Raw genomic sequence first — 18,321 nt, 5'->3', positions numbered from 1 at the left:
ACGCCATTACTATATAGCACTGGGAATGGGTCAGGATAACGATTTGAGATGGGACGGGGGAAAGTAATGGTGCCCAACCACTTGGACAGGCTATTGTGGGTGCAATCGAAGCTGAGAACCCTCCTGCAAGAGCAATCAATCTTTATATCCTCGGTCGCACCCCCGGAACCCTCGCGACCATGAAACTGACTTCTGAAATCACCCATGCGGACCTTGCTGCCGCACAAGTGCTCAAGTGCTTCGGAGTCAAGATTCCACCAGCCATGATCAAGAAGGAACGCGTCTACGATCTACAACAGTGTCTAAAATGTTACCAGTGCACACACACACTCTACCAAGAAATGCACGGAAAGCGTCACCAAGTGCAGCATCTGCACGGAAGACCACCGTTACACCGTCTGCTGGGCTAAATTAAGTCAAGCGTTGTCTCGTCTGCGAAGGTGACCACGTGTCGAAAGGTGATCACGGCCATCTCCAATCGCCGCCCGTGTCAAAAGGAAGAAATCCGGAAAATTGAAGACTCGAGGTGCCTTGCCGCCTCCACCACCAACGCCGCTCGCGAGCACCATCGTCATTCAACATCCATTCCGTTGCTGGCCACCACCACACCTCCTTATCACACTTGATACCACAGCTTTGCTGACATTGCCTATGTAAATGAAATATTATTCTCCTTTAATATTATTCATATTTACATTCTCACTTCTTATACTGCATAATTATTATGTATATTAATGTATTTGATAAATAAATAAATGTCACTCATACGATTTGTATTGTCGTCTACGCTCTTCAGCGACTCAAGGGTCTCACCTCGTTTCACGTTAGCTTCTTATACTCACGACCTGAAGAGCGCTTGCACTGCTGCAGTGTGCCTGCACTGCCCAGTGCTTCCCTTGCCGTGCTCTTCGTGTGTTGTTGTAAAGCAGTGTACAAAATGTTCAGCAGCTGGGTCAAGCCCTGACTCTTTTTCTCCTTAAGCATTTCCTCTCCCCCCACTTATTCACCTTCTGTCCCCACGTCCCTGCTCGCCCCTTACAGTGTCTTATCCTGTATCTAGTCTTCTTCGCCACTTTTCCAGAGCTCCCGGGAGGAGAAAGAGCTACAACACAGCAAGATAACCTCAAGAAGATAACCCAGCCAATGGGGGGCCCAGCTCCCAGTCCACCAGCCATCACCGCCCTAGCCGTCGCCACCACCCCATCACAGCCTTCACCACAGCAGATACCAGCTCCTTTACTCACCACACAATACGGTGGACGCTCTAACTACGGTGGAGACAAGATTGCTGGCTACCAGGAATATGTAAGGATTCTGAACATACTCTATGCTGCGAGTGGCCTTCCGACTTGCCTGGTGTAGGAAGTCTACACCACCTTTACTCCAGCTACAAGTTCTACTCATGCCTCTGAACGCTGCCGCGCTCACAGATCTACTGTCTACTGCTGCAATACCTGTTCCAACAGCCACAGTGGAGGAAGCAGCCCTGGAACCGACGCCTTCACATCCGACATCTGCTGCAGCCCCACCCACCATCCCTGTAGCTGCATAGTCTGCCACCGTGCATTCTTCAGAACCATCTACTACCATCGCGTCATAGACCCTGTACACCCCCCCCTCACTGAACCTTCTACTCAAGCTGCAGGACCTGCTACTACTTAACCTCCAATGACCACCACCTTTGCCTTCGACTTGTACTCTGTTCCCTGCTCAAGTTTTCTGCATCCTCGCCCCAGCCTTCTATTTCCTGCTTACCTGCTCTAGGGTCTTGGATTCGATTCGGCCCCTCTCCCCCCCCCCCCCGGAAACACACACTTTTATTCAACATACCAACAAACACAATTTTAATAAAATTAAAAATAATAATGAACATTTAGGATATACAGAACAAGAGGGGGTAGGTGATTGTATGCTGGGCACTACCATACCACCATGTAAACGCCTAAATATCCTGGAAGCAGAGAACTGAATGTCTTTCCAACCCTGTAAAAGACGGCCATGGTCATATTCTCCTCGAAAATTATGGGATCTTGCAAATAACCTGCATGAGCTGAGAACTGAGACCTTCAGCATTAATACTTAAGAGCACAAGTCCATCGCTTTGCAGCTGCGGGGGACTAAGCTGTGAAAGTGTAGTACGGTAGTTGTAAACTGAAGAGGAGAGCATCCACAACTGAAGCACTAACCACACGGGCAGATAAGATAACTAGGAAGCAACCACGTGGGGTAATCCAGGAATTATTGCTATTCAGCTCCACTGCCTAATAATAAAGACAAGTTTGTTAATTACATCAATGTTACTTGAATCAAGTCAATATGATGAGCCTTTCTCAATACTGTACAGTATATTACAAAAATAAAACTTGCAATGGTGCCATATTGACGTTTAAAAATGTGTATATTTTGTTGGATTAGTCCTTAGGCATAGTATTTTAATAATTTTCATATCAATATAATGACACACTGTATTCTCAATACAGTCTTTAGAATAGAAACCTTGAGAAAGAAAACAAAATATACATGGCAAAACCATAATATATGCTTCAATGGACAGAATTAACATTGTTTAGTCTAATTCAGTAACAGTTGTCATTAACCAAGAAATGCTGCTTGAAAAAAAAAAGATATCAAAGTGCTGACAGCCATTTTGTTTTTACAGGCAAAAATGTTATCTTCAATAAATTCTACTCTCAGTTTGGTGTTTTTCTACATGCCACATGCTCTAGTCAAGTACTGTACTATTACTGTATTATTTGTAGTTTATATTTGTGTTATTGTGCAAATATTTGTAAGTTACCCGGAGCATATCTCTGCTCCCCATACCTCTGGAGAGGGATTTGGAAGTTCTTCTACTCCCAGAGCCCGGCCGGTAAAATTATGTAACAGGAAATACAAAAAAGGACAAAATTTTCTATGTAATATAAAAAGTTTATTTAACATAAGAAGTAATGTACACAAGTTAAAAGAGACCTTTAGATGGAAACTTATTATACTTTGGTTTTAGGAAGTTCAGGTATGAATGCCTTTGTCTTAATTATTTTTGTTGTAAAATTAATGTGAAATAATGAGCATCTTTTGCCAAGACAACATTACTTTAAAAATCTAAATTATCTCAGTTTTTAGCTCATTGATTTACAATAATCTTTTGTGCTAATGCAATAGAGTACTTGAACATCCCGCAACAATAAAGTTGACATTTTTTTGTTGTTTGTAAACTACACCAACTAGCTAATTGTCCCTACGTTCTTATTAAGCAGTACTATATGTTCGCTTTCTTATTTTACATAAAAGTTAACATATACACAATGCAAGTACCCAAAGTGAAGTCCTAGCGTGAAGGTGTATCGTTCTAGGTCCCTTCTGGACTAACGGTGTCATATTAACACACTCTGAGAAACAACATAAACTACCCAGAACTAGGGGCTGATGGGAACTATGGGGCTGATGGGAACTATGGGGCTGATGGGAACTATGGGGCTGATGGGAACTATGGGGCTGATGGGAACTATGGGGCTGATGGGAACTATGGGGCTGATGGGAACTATGGCTGATGGGAATTATGGAGCTGATGGGAACTGTGGGGCGTATGAGGCTATTTGGAAGTATTGGGTGATGGAAATTATGGGGCTGAAGGGAAGTACAGCATTGGGCTGAGGGAAACTATGGGCTGATGGGATCATATGTAATTAGTAGAATGACATGACTTTGATCTCTGTACTGTATTTGTAATTGTTGTGTATAAACAAACACAACTTATTACATTCTAACAAAATCAGATTCAGATGTGGCCAATATTAATTTAATGTTGCCAAGGTATATGTACCTATAATCCTATATTTTTGTGGAAATTACAGATCACCAACTACCAAGAAGTTTTTTTGACCAAACGAAATTCTTGTTTTCTTTGCAGTGGACTTGTATTAGCACTGAAAGTATCACAGAACTCCAAAATCAACCTCTCTTCAGAACCCGATTTAAGACTCATTAATTACAGTATAAATATTTAGTTACCCAAAATCTCAATGTCAATTATGTGTATGCCATATGTACTGTACAGTATCTCGAGGAAAGTAATTATATGCTTTATGTACACTTGATAACCACTTACATAATATGTATATGAATTAGTGGCTGAACAAATGCTTTGTTATAAAAATCAGGCTTTGAAAATCTACTTTCTTAGAAAGGCACTCAGATGCTTTTTCAGGCAAGACCATTGTACTGTATTTCCCATTGTACATAATCATAAGTAAGGGCAGCATAACATTCTGTACCAACACAGCAATGATCTTCACAAACATCTCTTTCAGGTCATATTGATTTTAGTGGGGCACTGGAAAAAAGTACAGCCCAGCCCTGAGTGACTAAAAAAAGTTAATTTATAAATATAGTACTGAAAGCCTTTCCAAGCCCTACATGGCATTACAAAGTATAGTACTTAAAAACAGTACTTTTGTCAAACTGCTAATTTCACAATTGGCCACACTTTTCTTCTCTGTGACCAAATGGCAGCACCATTGCTATCACCAAGTCCCTCGCCTCAAACTTCATTAAACTTTAACATAAAAAGAAAATAGTATACAGGGAAATAAGTGACTCAAGAGGAAACAGGAGCATCTGAGTGTCATGCTCAGAAAGCAGATATAAATTCACATTCATTCAAAGATTGATTTGTGAGCACAAAGACACTTAGATGGCACCTAATGCAAGACTAAGGTCAAAGCTGCTGCTAAAATTACAAAGAACATGAATTGGGAACTAGCCTGTGCTGTAGAGAGGAGTTCCCAAAAAGCTATTGCAGGGCCCTTGGTTCACAAAAGGTGGTACACTCATTGTCTGAAGAGCAATCAAAGTTCAACATATTAATTGTGCAGCTGAGGAATCCTGGGAAGGTATTGTGAAGCAAAGGTGTGACTGACCCATCAGAAACCTTGGGCTTCGATGTCAGAATAGAATATCAACAAGAAGAATGCCGTGAGTGGCAAACTTTTGAAGCTTATGCAGCCTGCAATAAATCTGCAGATTACTCAAACTTGATGACTATGTGAAGCTGAGATATACAGACCTTAGTACAGGGCACCAGCATGTGAGGATTAAGGAAGAGTGATATAGCCTAACTCTGTCTAGGAGACTGTAATTAACATTAGGCTGCAACAGGCAGTGTATGGTGTACTTGATTGTAGACAAACTGGGCCCAATGCAAAATAGTGCTCTGCCTGAAGAAGTAAAATTTTGGCCAAGAGGCTATAATTATTATGAAGATGCACAAATGCCCACTGATCTAAAGCCAGGACTCCAAATGCAAGCATGATGTTTACTAGCCCAGTTTTCCATTCCTAAGGCAAACAAGAGCATCTTAGGGTAAAGTCCTTGTATGACATAGATACAGTACTTGAAATCTGTCAAGAAACAAAAACTCCAACATCCTGTGGGGAAAATAGATTGACAACAATGGCAAATGAAGTGAACAGTTTTGAAAGAAGATATTACATAGTTTGAGAAAGGGGAGACTTGAAAAGTCTAACCCAAAACTGAGTTAAAGAGAACCTGCCAGAGCAGTACCATACCTGATTTACCTGAGGGCCACTAACCCTAGTGGCCTCAACAATAAGAAACAAAGGGGTTTGGCATAAGGTTCCTGCACTAGTGGCAAGAGGAATTTGAAAATATTTTATGAGGTAGAATGGTGATAGATCCTCTCTATAAACTCCACATGTGAAAATCAGCAGCAGCTTAAACTATTCATGGAACACCAGGGGCTGATCATCAGCATGAGAAGGGAGGGAAATTGGGGAAAATTAGTGCTATAAAGAGAAGTGCTGGGAACCTTGGCTGAACCAGCCACTGCTCCATTGGTGGTGCTACCATGAAAGGGCTAGTGAAAGAGCCATAGGTTGCCTCCACCAAGAATTTCCCAAATTAAGCAGGGACTGCTCACTTACATTTTTGGGAGTGGTAGGGGCAATAATCATCTGCTCATGTGAAAACAGCTCACTATAAACACCCTAAGCAAGAACCCAAAATGAATGACTATGATCCCTCCCTCAAGAAAGTAGGGTTCATAGTTAAACATCCCTGTTGGGTTATATTGATGCAAGGGAGGCAATGGAGAAAAGCTGAACCCAGCTCTGCAGTAACTACACAAAGTTTATTCATGAACACTGGAGGTTCAAGACCTACTTGCCCGAAATGCTGCGTGTACTAGTGGCTTTACAAGAATGTAATTACTATGCTATGTATCCTCACAATCCCAATTTACCTTCTTGTATATATATAAATAAATAAATATATAAATAAATAAAACTTGCATCATGGGGAATGCCATATTATTCCATCGGTAGGCTTACCGGAAAAGGGCAGTTGAAAGGGTGGTCACAAGCTTTCCCAGTAGAAATCTATTCAAACAGCATGGACTGTCTACTTGTAAATATGGGAGTGTCAGAGGCAACAACTTTCCATGCATGGATAACTGGCCTCCTGAGAACACTGCTCAGACCAAGATTCCAAAAGAAATAAACACAACCTGCCATCTCCCTCGAGAGGTAGAGGAAACAGCAAATTTCAGCTGGAAACATTGGTTCAATGGATAAAGGTTTTCACTACCCTTGACCTGCTAAATCTTTCGTTAAAGAAAAGCAGGAATGATAAGGATGAGAAATGTAACAGTGGAAGTACATACAAATTCCTGAAACTGACTTAACACTGTGCATCTGTAAGTGAAACAAGCTATTAAAATGTTGACCACTACAGCAGGCAAAAAAGAGAAAGGAGAGTAAACAGCTAGGTCAAAGTAGCAACTGCTGCCAAGGAAGACACAAGTGCAGGCAACTCGCTAAACCCACCTGGAATGTAGCTGGGAAAAGAATTTAATCACCATGAAGACTATGATAGGGTTTGTAAGGCTGAGGATCTGGAATGCAATACCCGCCAAACACACACCGAAACTACGACGTTGGTACAACGTCTCGAACAAGTTTTACCACTTCCTAACCAGTTATAACAACCAATATAGCAAGTTTGTAACAACGTTTCTAATACGTCATAAACACGTTAAGCCAAGATGTAACAACTTTATTACAAGTTGTAACAAGCGGAAAATAGAGACAGTTTCGGTTTGTGTTTCCAGGGTAGGGATTATCTGATGGCAAGTGGGAAATTAGTAGTTTGGTTACAGCACTCCTTGGTGGTCTCTGTGATGACAAGTAGGGCTTGGAAATACTTTGTTTTTGTAGTCACTTAGCTGGGTTGAGCTTTTCTCAAGTGCCTCTGGTTGAGCTTTTCTGAAGTGCCTCCGTAGCATCAGTATCACCCAATAGAAACATTTGAAAAGATTACTATTGTGACAGTGCAGAATGTCACTCTTACCTGCCTGTCATGATCCTGTCTGATGGGACATTTCATGATCTTATCTTAAGAGAGCATCCTAGTGGAATTGCTCGGAAAGTTAAAAAGTAAGTTTCTTATGAAGATTATCGGTTCTGTATACAGTATGGTAAGGTAATGAAGGAGAAAACCAATAAATTGATTAACGATTCAGAGGATATTCTAAATTTTTCAAGCTGGGGGAATGCATTCCATCCATATATATTTTAGTATGAGGTATAACAGTTTTGAGTTACGTGCTAAAGTGGGTAGAGCTTAAAACAAGAGGAAAATATGGCTACACAAACACAGATAAACAAATGAAATACTTGTAAACAATTCCAAACAAAAGGTTGTTAATTGATGTAATAAATCCCAAATTTACAAGTTATTCACCTCTGATATTTGTAAAAATAATCAGAACGTCCAATTTGCTGCAATTTAGCAGATTATACACAGGAGTTTGCCAGATGCAGTACAAACAATATGAAGTTAAATGTCTGAATGCATGTCAGTTTCAATGTACTGTAATTACAATTCTAAATGATTAATTTACCTATACAGTATCTATAGTTTACATAAATTATGTTATATTATATTAATTTAATAAGATGATGACTGTACAGTATTTGGATCTATAATTTTTTTTATAGATTTGGTCAGCAGTAGAGAAAAACTGCCTACTCACAGTGCAGGGACTGGAAGTACAGCATTTACGAGCAAACTCATTCATGGTTCTAGATTCACTAGCACAGACTGAATATCTCACACATTTGGCTGGAGATTCATGAACCATTAGTATTGTGTAACACAGAGGATAGTGTGTTCAGCATTTGGTCAGTTAGAATCAATACTGTTGGGTCAGGTCATGCGAACAGCGTGCCCCTTGGCTAAAAGGACCTCAAAAAGCCCAACAAGTTCCTGCCTTGGACAATGGTATACAGTACAGTACTGGTTATAACAGATTACCTTTCCTGAAGACAAAATACTGCATTATGTGATAAAGTGCTGATGATTATTTGAGTTTTAAAATATTGTTTTTCCACTACCATTGATAATTTTTGTTGTTTTGATTTTTGCAGAATTAAATGTTTTGCACCTTAGCTCATTTTAAAGCCAAAAACCAAGTGTTTTATTCCGGAATGTAATTTGCCAAACAGTATGCATCCAGACTCATAATTCCTCAGGTGCAAAAGAGTGAAGGAACTCTATTCAAATTGTTGCACCCCTGCCCAAGATTTTTAATTTTAAATAGTCTTTTGCTTGCAGATCTCCATAAATTTAATAAGATTTAATGAGTTGGGGCAGAAGCAAAAGGTAAATAAAAGCAAATCAATATGTGATCCGCAATATAGAAATATTAGCTTGTAATTGTATTGGAGGAGTTGAGTTGACTGTAAAACTTTAGGGTTACCCCTCATCATCCCTCCATCAAACAAACAAAAAAAAGTTTAATTTATGTATAGTAACAGTTTTTCTACTTCATACATAAATATACTGTATTTTCACTTTCTTTTTCAAAGAAATACCTATTTTGTCAAGTGACTTACACTTTCTGAGTTAGAATGAAAACATGCAGAAGAAAAGAGTTTCTCCACTTGTTATGAAATGAATTTGAGCATAACACTTTCTGAACATCAGGGGAAACTACTGTATATTCAAATGGAACTTCTTAACATTACACTTATCAATATTTTACATAAAATAAGTTACCGTACATGTTATATTTAATAAGTTGATGTCTGACTGCATAGTATCTGGCTCTATTTCTTTTTGTTATGGACACAGTACCAATACAGGCAAGCAACCCACTTACAGTACACGGACTGTAAGTGTTTACAAGCCAATCCATTCATTGGTTTGCTCACTCACAGACCGAGTGAGGACAGAGGGTATATCTCCTCACTTGGCTGAATATTTGTGAACCAATTTGATTTCTACAAGCTGGTGGAGGCAAAGTTGTACTCTGGAAATTTACTAACTCTGAACTGAATTATAGATCATTTTCTTTCTTAGTTTTCCTTTATTTAATTAATTATTTTTGAACATGCCAACCTTTGTAAAGTGACTAAAATTTGTACTCTAAAGCAGACTCCAATATAGAGACACTCAGCCTCCCCCAGTGGACCAAAACACTCAAATTGTTATATTTTGACTTCTAAACTCGAGTTGCCATATGAAGCCAATTTAGGTCATATTTACTACGACTCTACTGTACAGTATTGGTGCAACTAAAATAGGACATGACACTGACTAACAGCTTTATTCCAAATAATAACCCGGATGAATTCAGTTAGCTATTAACACAAAATTACTCTCCAATGACCAATATTACTCATATGGTAGCCGAATATGGGAAGAGTACTATGAATCAGGCTGCCAAAATGAATAGGCATTACACACTGGAATGTTTATTCACCAGGCACTCCAAAAGGAACATGCTTTGTTAACAAACAGCTGAACAGTGGCAGTGTTAAAACTTAGTACTGTAATTATGAAAGAAAGGGCTGCTAATCAACTGGATATATTAAGGTGCAACAAATTCCACCAAACAGGCAAGCCCCTGGTCCCTGACAGGTTATGTTGTTGTTGTTTTAAGTGACATATATTTGTGTAAATATTATACATAGTAAGTCTACAAAGTTCAGTTTTATCCCTGATCTGACCTTATACGTGAATAGATTTGCTCTCCTGGTTACATACAATCACACACACGACTACAAGAAACCTACACAAAGTAGCAAAGTAGAGCTAATATCTTACCTTAAATAAGTAATTATTCCACATTAATATTCAGAATATCCTCCAGTGATAAATTACTGAACAACAACCATGCAATCTTACACTTGTCAAACCTGACAGTAGGTGCTCACTTTTACACCCGTATCACATGCTTACTCATTACATCCGCAACCAATGCTCACTTGTTGCATCTGCATCTAGAGCTCACTTGTTACATCCTCATCTAGTGCTCACTTGTTAAATCCGCATCTAGTGCTCACTTGTCACACCTAACCTCTTGATACAATCACTCTAAATTACTCTATTATTTAGAGAATCAATTAAATTTCTTTATAACTAGAAATATTTTCAAATAAAATTTTATACATCACTTCATTACTGCTAAATAAAAATGTTTTAGCAAAATTTTTGCAACTGTTAATTACAGAGACCACAATGTTCGTACATGTTCCCACTGAGCATAAGCATATGGTGGCTGATATGTTTGTTGAATTAACAGTTTCCCATCTGCATCACATTCAAATGGTTTCTTGTCATTTTGCACCACTACATGACTGTTCTGATCCTTCTGCTGTACTGGAATCTGTTTTACAAATTCCTCTCTCCTCTCAGTATGAACAAAACTATGGCTGTTAAGATGACTTTCCTGTGTAAATCTCTTTCCACAATGAGTGCACTCAAATCTCTTTTCACTGTGCACATACCTATGGCTGCAAAGGTAGCTCTCATGAGAAAACCGCTTGCCACAAACCTCACAAGCAAATTTCTTTTCTTCGGTATGTACAAACCTATGAGTCATAAGATGATTCTCATGAATGAATCTTTTTCCACATTCATCACATGCATATTTTTTTTCCTCATCACTCATATACTTATGGCTGTTTATGTGATTCTTCTGCACTTGCTTTCCCCATTGCTGGAACTCTGCTTTCTTCCACTGTGTGTAAACTTATGGCTGTTTAGATGAATTTCTTGACCGAATCGTTTTCCACATTCATCACACTCAAATCTTTTCTCTTCATTATGCACAAACATGTGGCTACTAAGATGACTTTCCTGTGAGAACCGTTTTCCTGCATACCTGACATTCATACTTTTTCTCTTCACTGTGCATAAATCTATGGCTATTAAGATGACTGCTCTGACTGAAACGCTTCCCACAAACATCACATTCAAAATTTTTATCACTATGCACAAGCATATGACTATTAAGGTGACTCTCCATGTTGAACTTTTTGCTGCATAGAGGGCATTCAAATTCTTTTCATTATGTACGAGCATGTGGCTGTTCAGGTGACTTTCCATGTTGAATCTTTACTACAAATTTCACATTCAAACTTCTTTTCTTCACTGTGTACTAACATGTGGCTGTTAAGATGACATTCCATAGTGAATCTCTTACCACAAACAGTACACTCAAAATTTTTATCCTCACTGTGCACGAGCATGTGGCTGTTCAGGTGGCTCTCCATATGAAAGCGTTTGGCACATAACATACAAGAAAACTTTTTTTTCATTGTGAACAAGCATTATGGCTTCGGAGATGACTTTCCATGTTGAATCGTTTAGGGCACAGCGGACATTCAAACTTTTTCTCATTATGGACAAGCATATGACTGTTAAGGTGACTCTCCATGTTGAATCGCTTACCACACATTTCACATTCGAACTTTCTGTCCTCATTGTGTACAAGCATGTGGCTTGTCAAGTGACATTCCATATTAAACCTTTTGTTACAAACTTGACATTCAAATTTTTTATCTTCACTATGAACAAGCATATGACTTGTAAGATGATTTTCCATTGCAAATCGTTTGTTGCATACCTCACATTCAAGTTTTTTTCAACTGTGTGCACAAGAATGTGACTGTTGAGATGCTCTCCATATTGAATCTTTCCCACATATTTCACATTCAAACCTCTTTTCACTATGCACGAGCATATGACTTACGAGATGACTCTCCATTGTAAACCGTTTATGACACAATGAACACTCAAACTTTTTTTCACTAGTATGAACAAGCATATGACTGTTCAAGTGAAGTTCCAAGGGAAATCGTTTGTCACACTGAGAACATTCAAATTTTCTATCTTCATTATGAACAACCATATGGCTGTTCAGCTGAACCTCCATGTGAAATCGCTTACCACATAGTACACACTCAAACTTTTTGTCCTCATCATTATGCACAAGCATGTGACTTTTAAGGTGACTTTCCATGTTGTATCTCTTACCACATAATAAACATTCGTGATTTTTTTCTTTACTGTGTTTCATCATATGGCTGTTCAGATGGCTTCTCTGTGTATATCGTTTCCTGCATATTTCACACTCATACTTCCTGTCCATGCAGTGCACAAGCATGTGGCTGTTCAAATGATTCTGCATTGCAAATCTCTTGTCACAAATTTCACATTCATATTTCTTCTCGGTAATGTGCACATGCATGTGACTTGTTAGATAATTTTCCATTGTGAATCGTTTACCACATATCTCACATTCAAATTTTTTTTCTCTGCTGTGTTCTAGCATATGCCCATTAAGGTGACTTTCCATACTAAATCTCTTATCACATATTTTACATTCAAAGTTCTTCTCCTTGGTATGCCATTGCATATGGCTGGTGAGGTGGCTTTTTTGTGCATATCGCTTACCACATCGCTCACACTCATATGGCTTCTCACCATCTAGCAGGTGAGTTGGCTCCTTAATCGATACTGTATTTTCTTGGATGTGATAATGTCCATAAAAATTTGGAGGATGATGAATAAGAGTCTGTGTTCCAACAGCATTTGTTTGGCTTACTTTATGAAATTTTCCTGGGTACGGGATGTGCAATCCTTCCATTATGAGGTATATATTTTATATAATTTAATTATTTATGTTAAAAGTAAAATTTAGTTTTTTATGTGATCATATAGTGATCACTTTTCTCATTTTCATTATTGATGCAATTCTGTCTTGATCTCCAGGAGGAGTATCCACGTCCATGTTCCTGGAAGAGAGAACATATGTTAGCCATCTAAAGTTAACAAATACTGCATTTGTATACATAACATGAAAATATTGTGAAGTAGTGTAATAAACTATTAATTAGAATTGTTTGATATCTTATAACACAAACTGTGTAATAGCCTCAAGGAAAATAAGGCATAAGGAAAATGCTCTAATGATCATGGCTCTGCAGATTTTCACTACATCACTGAGGTGAGAGATGTTAGTATTAAATACAATTATCTTTATCAGCTGGTAATACAGACATCTTAGATTACTGTTTCCATGACAATGTATTCTACTACTGGGCCTGATGAAGATAATGGCCAACTTGTATAGTGTTTCTAAAGTTTCTTAAATTCATGTGAGATAGCTAAAAAACATTGCTTTGTTAGACTAAGAAAGTGAGAAAACTTGGCTTCTTGTTTAATTTACAGACAACTGGGCAATTGAAGTAAATAATATATAAGGTTATTACAGTGAATTTGAAAAATATAATGAAATGAAATACGAGTATGGTACTGAACCTGGCACTTCAGGTTACAAAGGTGTTCATTTGCTGATTCAGTTGCGGTAAATTAGGAGGCTGAAGTTATAAAAGTAGCAGGTCATTAATCATTAATTTTTAGTACCCACTGGCAGTTGAAGAGCCCAACTTGGTAGATATTATAGGGTAGATAGATGATAATTACTACCAGTTGCCTTCTATTGGAACCCTTGACAATGCCCACAATTTAAACAACTGCAGAATTTATGAGAAACATTTAATGACTGCCACTTGCAAAATTATTCCAGTAATGCTTTTATGATATGCATTTTGATATGAATATTGCTATAATTGATGTAAGAAATACAATCATGTTTCTTCTGTGCAATACAGTATTATTCTAAAGATTTAAATAATTTTTTGGACCAAGATCGACACTCTCCAATCATTAAATGTTCCTCATCAATTTTGCAGGTTGCTTAACTTTTACCATATATAATAGTCCTGGTGTAGATTGTGTACATTGTCAAGGAATGCAACAGAAAACAACTGATACTAATTATCACCATCTATCTACCCTATAATAGCCACTAATTTGGTTTATTCAACTGCCAGTGGGTCCCGAAAAATTGATGGTTATTGAACTGCTACTTTTATAGCTTCAGCCTCTTAATTTACAGCAACGGAACTCATGAATGATCAACTTTGTAACTTGAAGTGCCAGGTTCAGTACCGTACTCCTATTTTTATTTCTTTATATTTTTCAAGTTCACTGTAATAATCTTATGCAGTATATTATTTACTTCTAGTGTCCTCTGGAAAAATATTTTTGTATCAAATGCAGATATTCTGGTAGTATTAATACAAAGGTATTAACCTTTGTGGTGTTTGTAAATTAAAACAAGAAGCTAATTTTCCCTCACTTCTGAATTCTTACTGTATAATGTTTAGAAAGTATGAAATAGCTCAGAGCATAGAAGCAGAAAACTTTTTTAGTTTAACATGATAATTTTTTTCAATACAGACTACACCTGTATTTCATATGAAGGTAAGAAACTTCAGGAACAGCATACAAGTTGTCCTTTCATCGTCAAGCCTTTACATTCTAGTGGTAGAAAACATAGCCAGGAAACAGTAATGTAATTTTGCATCATATATACAGTACATAGCTGAATAGTGGAAATTTAAAGCAGTTTAGTTATTTTAGAAGCCATTCATTATGCTCAAAATTTATTGGGAATTCAACAAGAGATCTACAGGCTAAGTTTGTACAGTGTACATTATGGCAAAATGCAAAGCCAATAGCTTAACTTGCACAGCAGTCTTACAAAATATTCTATTACTCTATAATTATTTTTAAAATAGTTTTGCTGCCAAAGTATGTTAACCATGTTATAAAGGTGAGCCGCTAGAGTCAAACAATGTTTGAGACCATCTGCACCGTATCATTATTTTGAGGCCTTTACAATGTGGTCAGTGAGTTCAAACAAACTTATGTGACAAGTCTTTAGAAAGGATGTGTAATAATTAATCATTTTTATTTTTTAAAAATATGTATACAGTATTATATCCAGCTATTAAAAAAGTTTGAATGTTTTCACATCACACAGGGTCACTAATGTTTGTAACTGAAGATCATTGTAGGCATATAGTTATATTCCCTAAAGTAGTCATGGAGTGGGCAAAATACAGTACAAACTAAACAATTGTGACCTGCTCTCTTATTTTTCATGTGTAAGAACTTGTTTTTTGAACAATTACTTAGAATCTTAGTGAACTTGCGTGTATATTGTGTGTATAAGTTCCATCAGTATCAGAGTGGATACTTAGCATGGTGCTACACCCTGGCACCATGCTAAGCTTATGGTGGCATATCCTTAACAATCTTTCTTTCTTTCATCTTTCCCACGTACAGCACCATGCACCCTTCATAACATCCACATTTCTTAATACAGTACTGTACTTATGGTGTTTAATTAATGACTAAAGTATAAAGCTACATAACTAGGCCTCTTCAATGTATTCTTTAAGATACCTTAGTACTGTAACTATTCTGGTTTTTAAGCAAACACTTATTTTTAGATATACTGTAATATAAACGTATGTTCCAGTTCTTACATCTCACCATCCAGCTACGTCTAACCCATCACCCCCTACGATTACCCTTTAGCATACTTTGTCAATATTTGTAAACAATTAATAAAACAAAATCATGAAGCTCTTACATGGCTTAGGATATACTGTGTATACAGTACAAATGTTCACAATTACTATGCAGAATATTGATTTTGTGTACATATAATAATGTAATATGTATGGCATGCTATGGTGATTGTAAGTGCACATAGCTAAACTGTTCCATGGCCACAATGACTTTTACTCCAATAATATTATTTAAATGTAGTTTAAGGTTAGACCAAAACAATTGTGTAGCTCAGGAAACTTAAACTTACCTATAAAGTACAATACATATCAACCTTAATTTGTTTCTAAGATATTTAACTCTTTAAACTGTTCCAGTTGCTATCTGCAATTTCCTCCTGTACGTAAATCACCACATGTGATTCATCCTTATGGATTTTCAATACTTTTCTAAAGGTAGCTGAATGGTAAACTCCACGAAGCCATCTTACTCAGATAGCTCCACACAGATGAGGCACATCAGCCTTAGGAGTCTTGAATATTGTACCCGGGACTAGCGTCAGGATTGTTATAATCACCCTCACCAACAAAACATCCAGAAGTAAGCAAAACAATACAGAGAACTGGAAGGTTCACAGACAGAAAACAAACCAGCAAACGACTTCGCAAATGATTCTTTCAATAGCTAGAATGACCCCCACCAGTTATGGCTGACCACTCTTAGGTGGCAGCACCATTGGCGCTCCTGGCTTCCATATCATCATAACCTCAGTTCTGTCAATGATGTCCTTGAATGCAAACCTCAAAGAGTCACTGACTTTAGCAAGTCCAGGTTTTTTAAAGATAAGTGTAAGCCATCCTTTGGACATTGTTCTATGAGGGCCATTTGCTTGTGTGTTGTTCCCAACATTGGTATTTTCTTCAAGAGCATGTTTTTGAAGTCTCGTTTGTTGTGAACTTGGTTTATTCTTCGCCTTGAACTGCACATGTTTAGGGATACCCTTCATTGGGCATTCATTTTGCCACTGTCCCTGCTCTTGACAGATTGACTTCCCTAGTGAGTCCAAGAGTTTGCTCTCAGAGAGGCCGTATTGCTGTGCAGGGTGCCTCATTTGGGCAGTACAAGTGTCTCTGACTTCTTTTGGAAAGACTCTATGGTTGGAGCATTTGGAGTTTTGCTGTAGGGTGCATTAGGGTTTGCATGCTTGTCTAAATCTGTATGTTATGCCATTGTGCCTTTCACAGCCATATTTATTCTCAGGTCTGCAATCACCATCAGTTCCTTTGGCAAGTATCCCTAGTACCTAAGTGTTCTGCTTGGGTATTACTTCAGGCCCTGGTAAGCCCTATGGGTCTTCAACATGTTTCAATATGGATCAACCTGGCACTAGCTACTTGCGAGTTTGAAGGATGCCGACAGTCATTCTGTCAACCATGCTGCCTGTAGGGCCAGTGATACCTTTAACCCTGAGACCTATGATATTTGCATTCGTCTTTATTTTATTGTAGCCTGCCTCAGGACAGGAGGCTTATCAGGAACCAGCCACTTTATGGGTTCATTTTGACCATGTTAGTGGTTTACAGCTTGGTGTTCAAGTGGATGCTCCAGAGTTAGTCCCTATGATGTTTAAAAATTCTGAGTTGGAAGGGTTAGAGAATTCCACTTATTCAAAGATGGCCCTTCCTCATTTCCCAGCTGGAGTGGTTTGCCACACTCTTCCCCCTTCATTGAGTTTCAAAACATCTGAGGGTTTCAGAGTCTGGGCAGGGGTCTAGCTTTGGGTGAAGCGCAGCTGCCCCAGAGTCTGCCCCATCCACTTCAATGTAGAGATTATTGAGTTGTCGTTTCCTGCCAAAGATTCGAAGCTTTCTACTTCTTGGGGGTTTGTCTTGCTCTTATCCTTTACTTTGGGATGATGCCTTCCTACCTTGGGCATCAGGTGTGGAATACAGCTCTCCTCCAGGGTCTGCATATGTGACCTCTGGAGCTGGATGGGAAGCTCGAGGAAGGCATCCGGAAACCCTCCTCAGTCCCCTGAGAACCCTTCAACCCTTCAGTCTCTGAATCCATTTGCAGATGGTGTTTTGCTCAAGTTGGAGGATCTTATCTTTTGGTCATGTTTGAACTGGATTTCTCTGCTGTTCACCTCCACCCCCAGGAGTGCACTTCAATGTCCCACTAGGTTCTGTGGCTGTTTTATTTCCAGAGGTTTCCATTGTCCCACCTTGTGCCTGCTTTGGCTCAGGTAGACCTCTTTTGGTTTCACCTGTGGGATTAGGACCGTACTTTCATTTTAGACTTAGCCTCCATTGAGATTGGATTGGCTTACTGACAACCCTCTGTTTTCATTGGGGGCTTGGGATAACTTTTGTCAAACCCAGACACTTGAGTGGTGGAAGTAGGTTCTGTCTTTCAGATGTTCCTGGGTGGTGTTTCCTTTGTGCTGTATGAGAGCCAATAGTTTGCTCCAGTTTTTCCAAAGGATGTGGGCAGGTGACAGCTCCATATCCAGCAGCCTTTGCTCCAGGAGCCCTCACTGTGGAGGATCATATGGCTATTGCTCACTTGGCAATCACTTTGCAGGTCTGGGCA

At 38.5% G+C, this 18,321-nt stretch overlaps 2 protein-coding genes and 1 pseudogene across 2 annotated transcripts in view; all 3 read right to left on the bottom strand.

Moving 5' to 3' along the window:
• LOC123773959 (zinc finger protein 493) overlaps nt 1-18,321 on the bottom strand; it is a 177,940-nt gene that overhangs the window by 119,945 nt on the left and 39,674 nt on the right. The window lies entirely within an intron of this gene.
• Nucleotides 9,873-11,399, bottom strand: LOC138359472 (zinc finger protein 681-like; annotated as a pseudogene).
• Nucleotides 11,948-12,952, bottom strand: LOC138359520 (zinc finger protein 235-like). Its single transcript, XM_069318857.1, has one exon. The coding sequence runs from the start codon at nt 12,950-12,952 to the stop codon at nt 11,948-11,950; it is 1,005 nt and encodes a 334-aa protein (XP_069174958.1).

The sequence above is a fragment of the Procambarus clarkii genome, chromosome 91 (genome assembly GCF_040958095.1).
Source record: "Procambarus clarkii isolate CNS0578487 chromosome 91, FALCON_Pclarkii_2.0, whole genome shotgun sequence".
Taxonomy (NCBI): Eukaryota; Metazoa; Arthropoda; class Malacostraca; order Decapoda; family Cambaridae; genus Procambarus; species Procambarus clarkii.
Note: the sequence above shows the minus strand (reverse complement) of the source record. Positions and strands in the feature narration are given on the sequence as shown.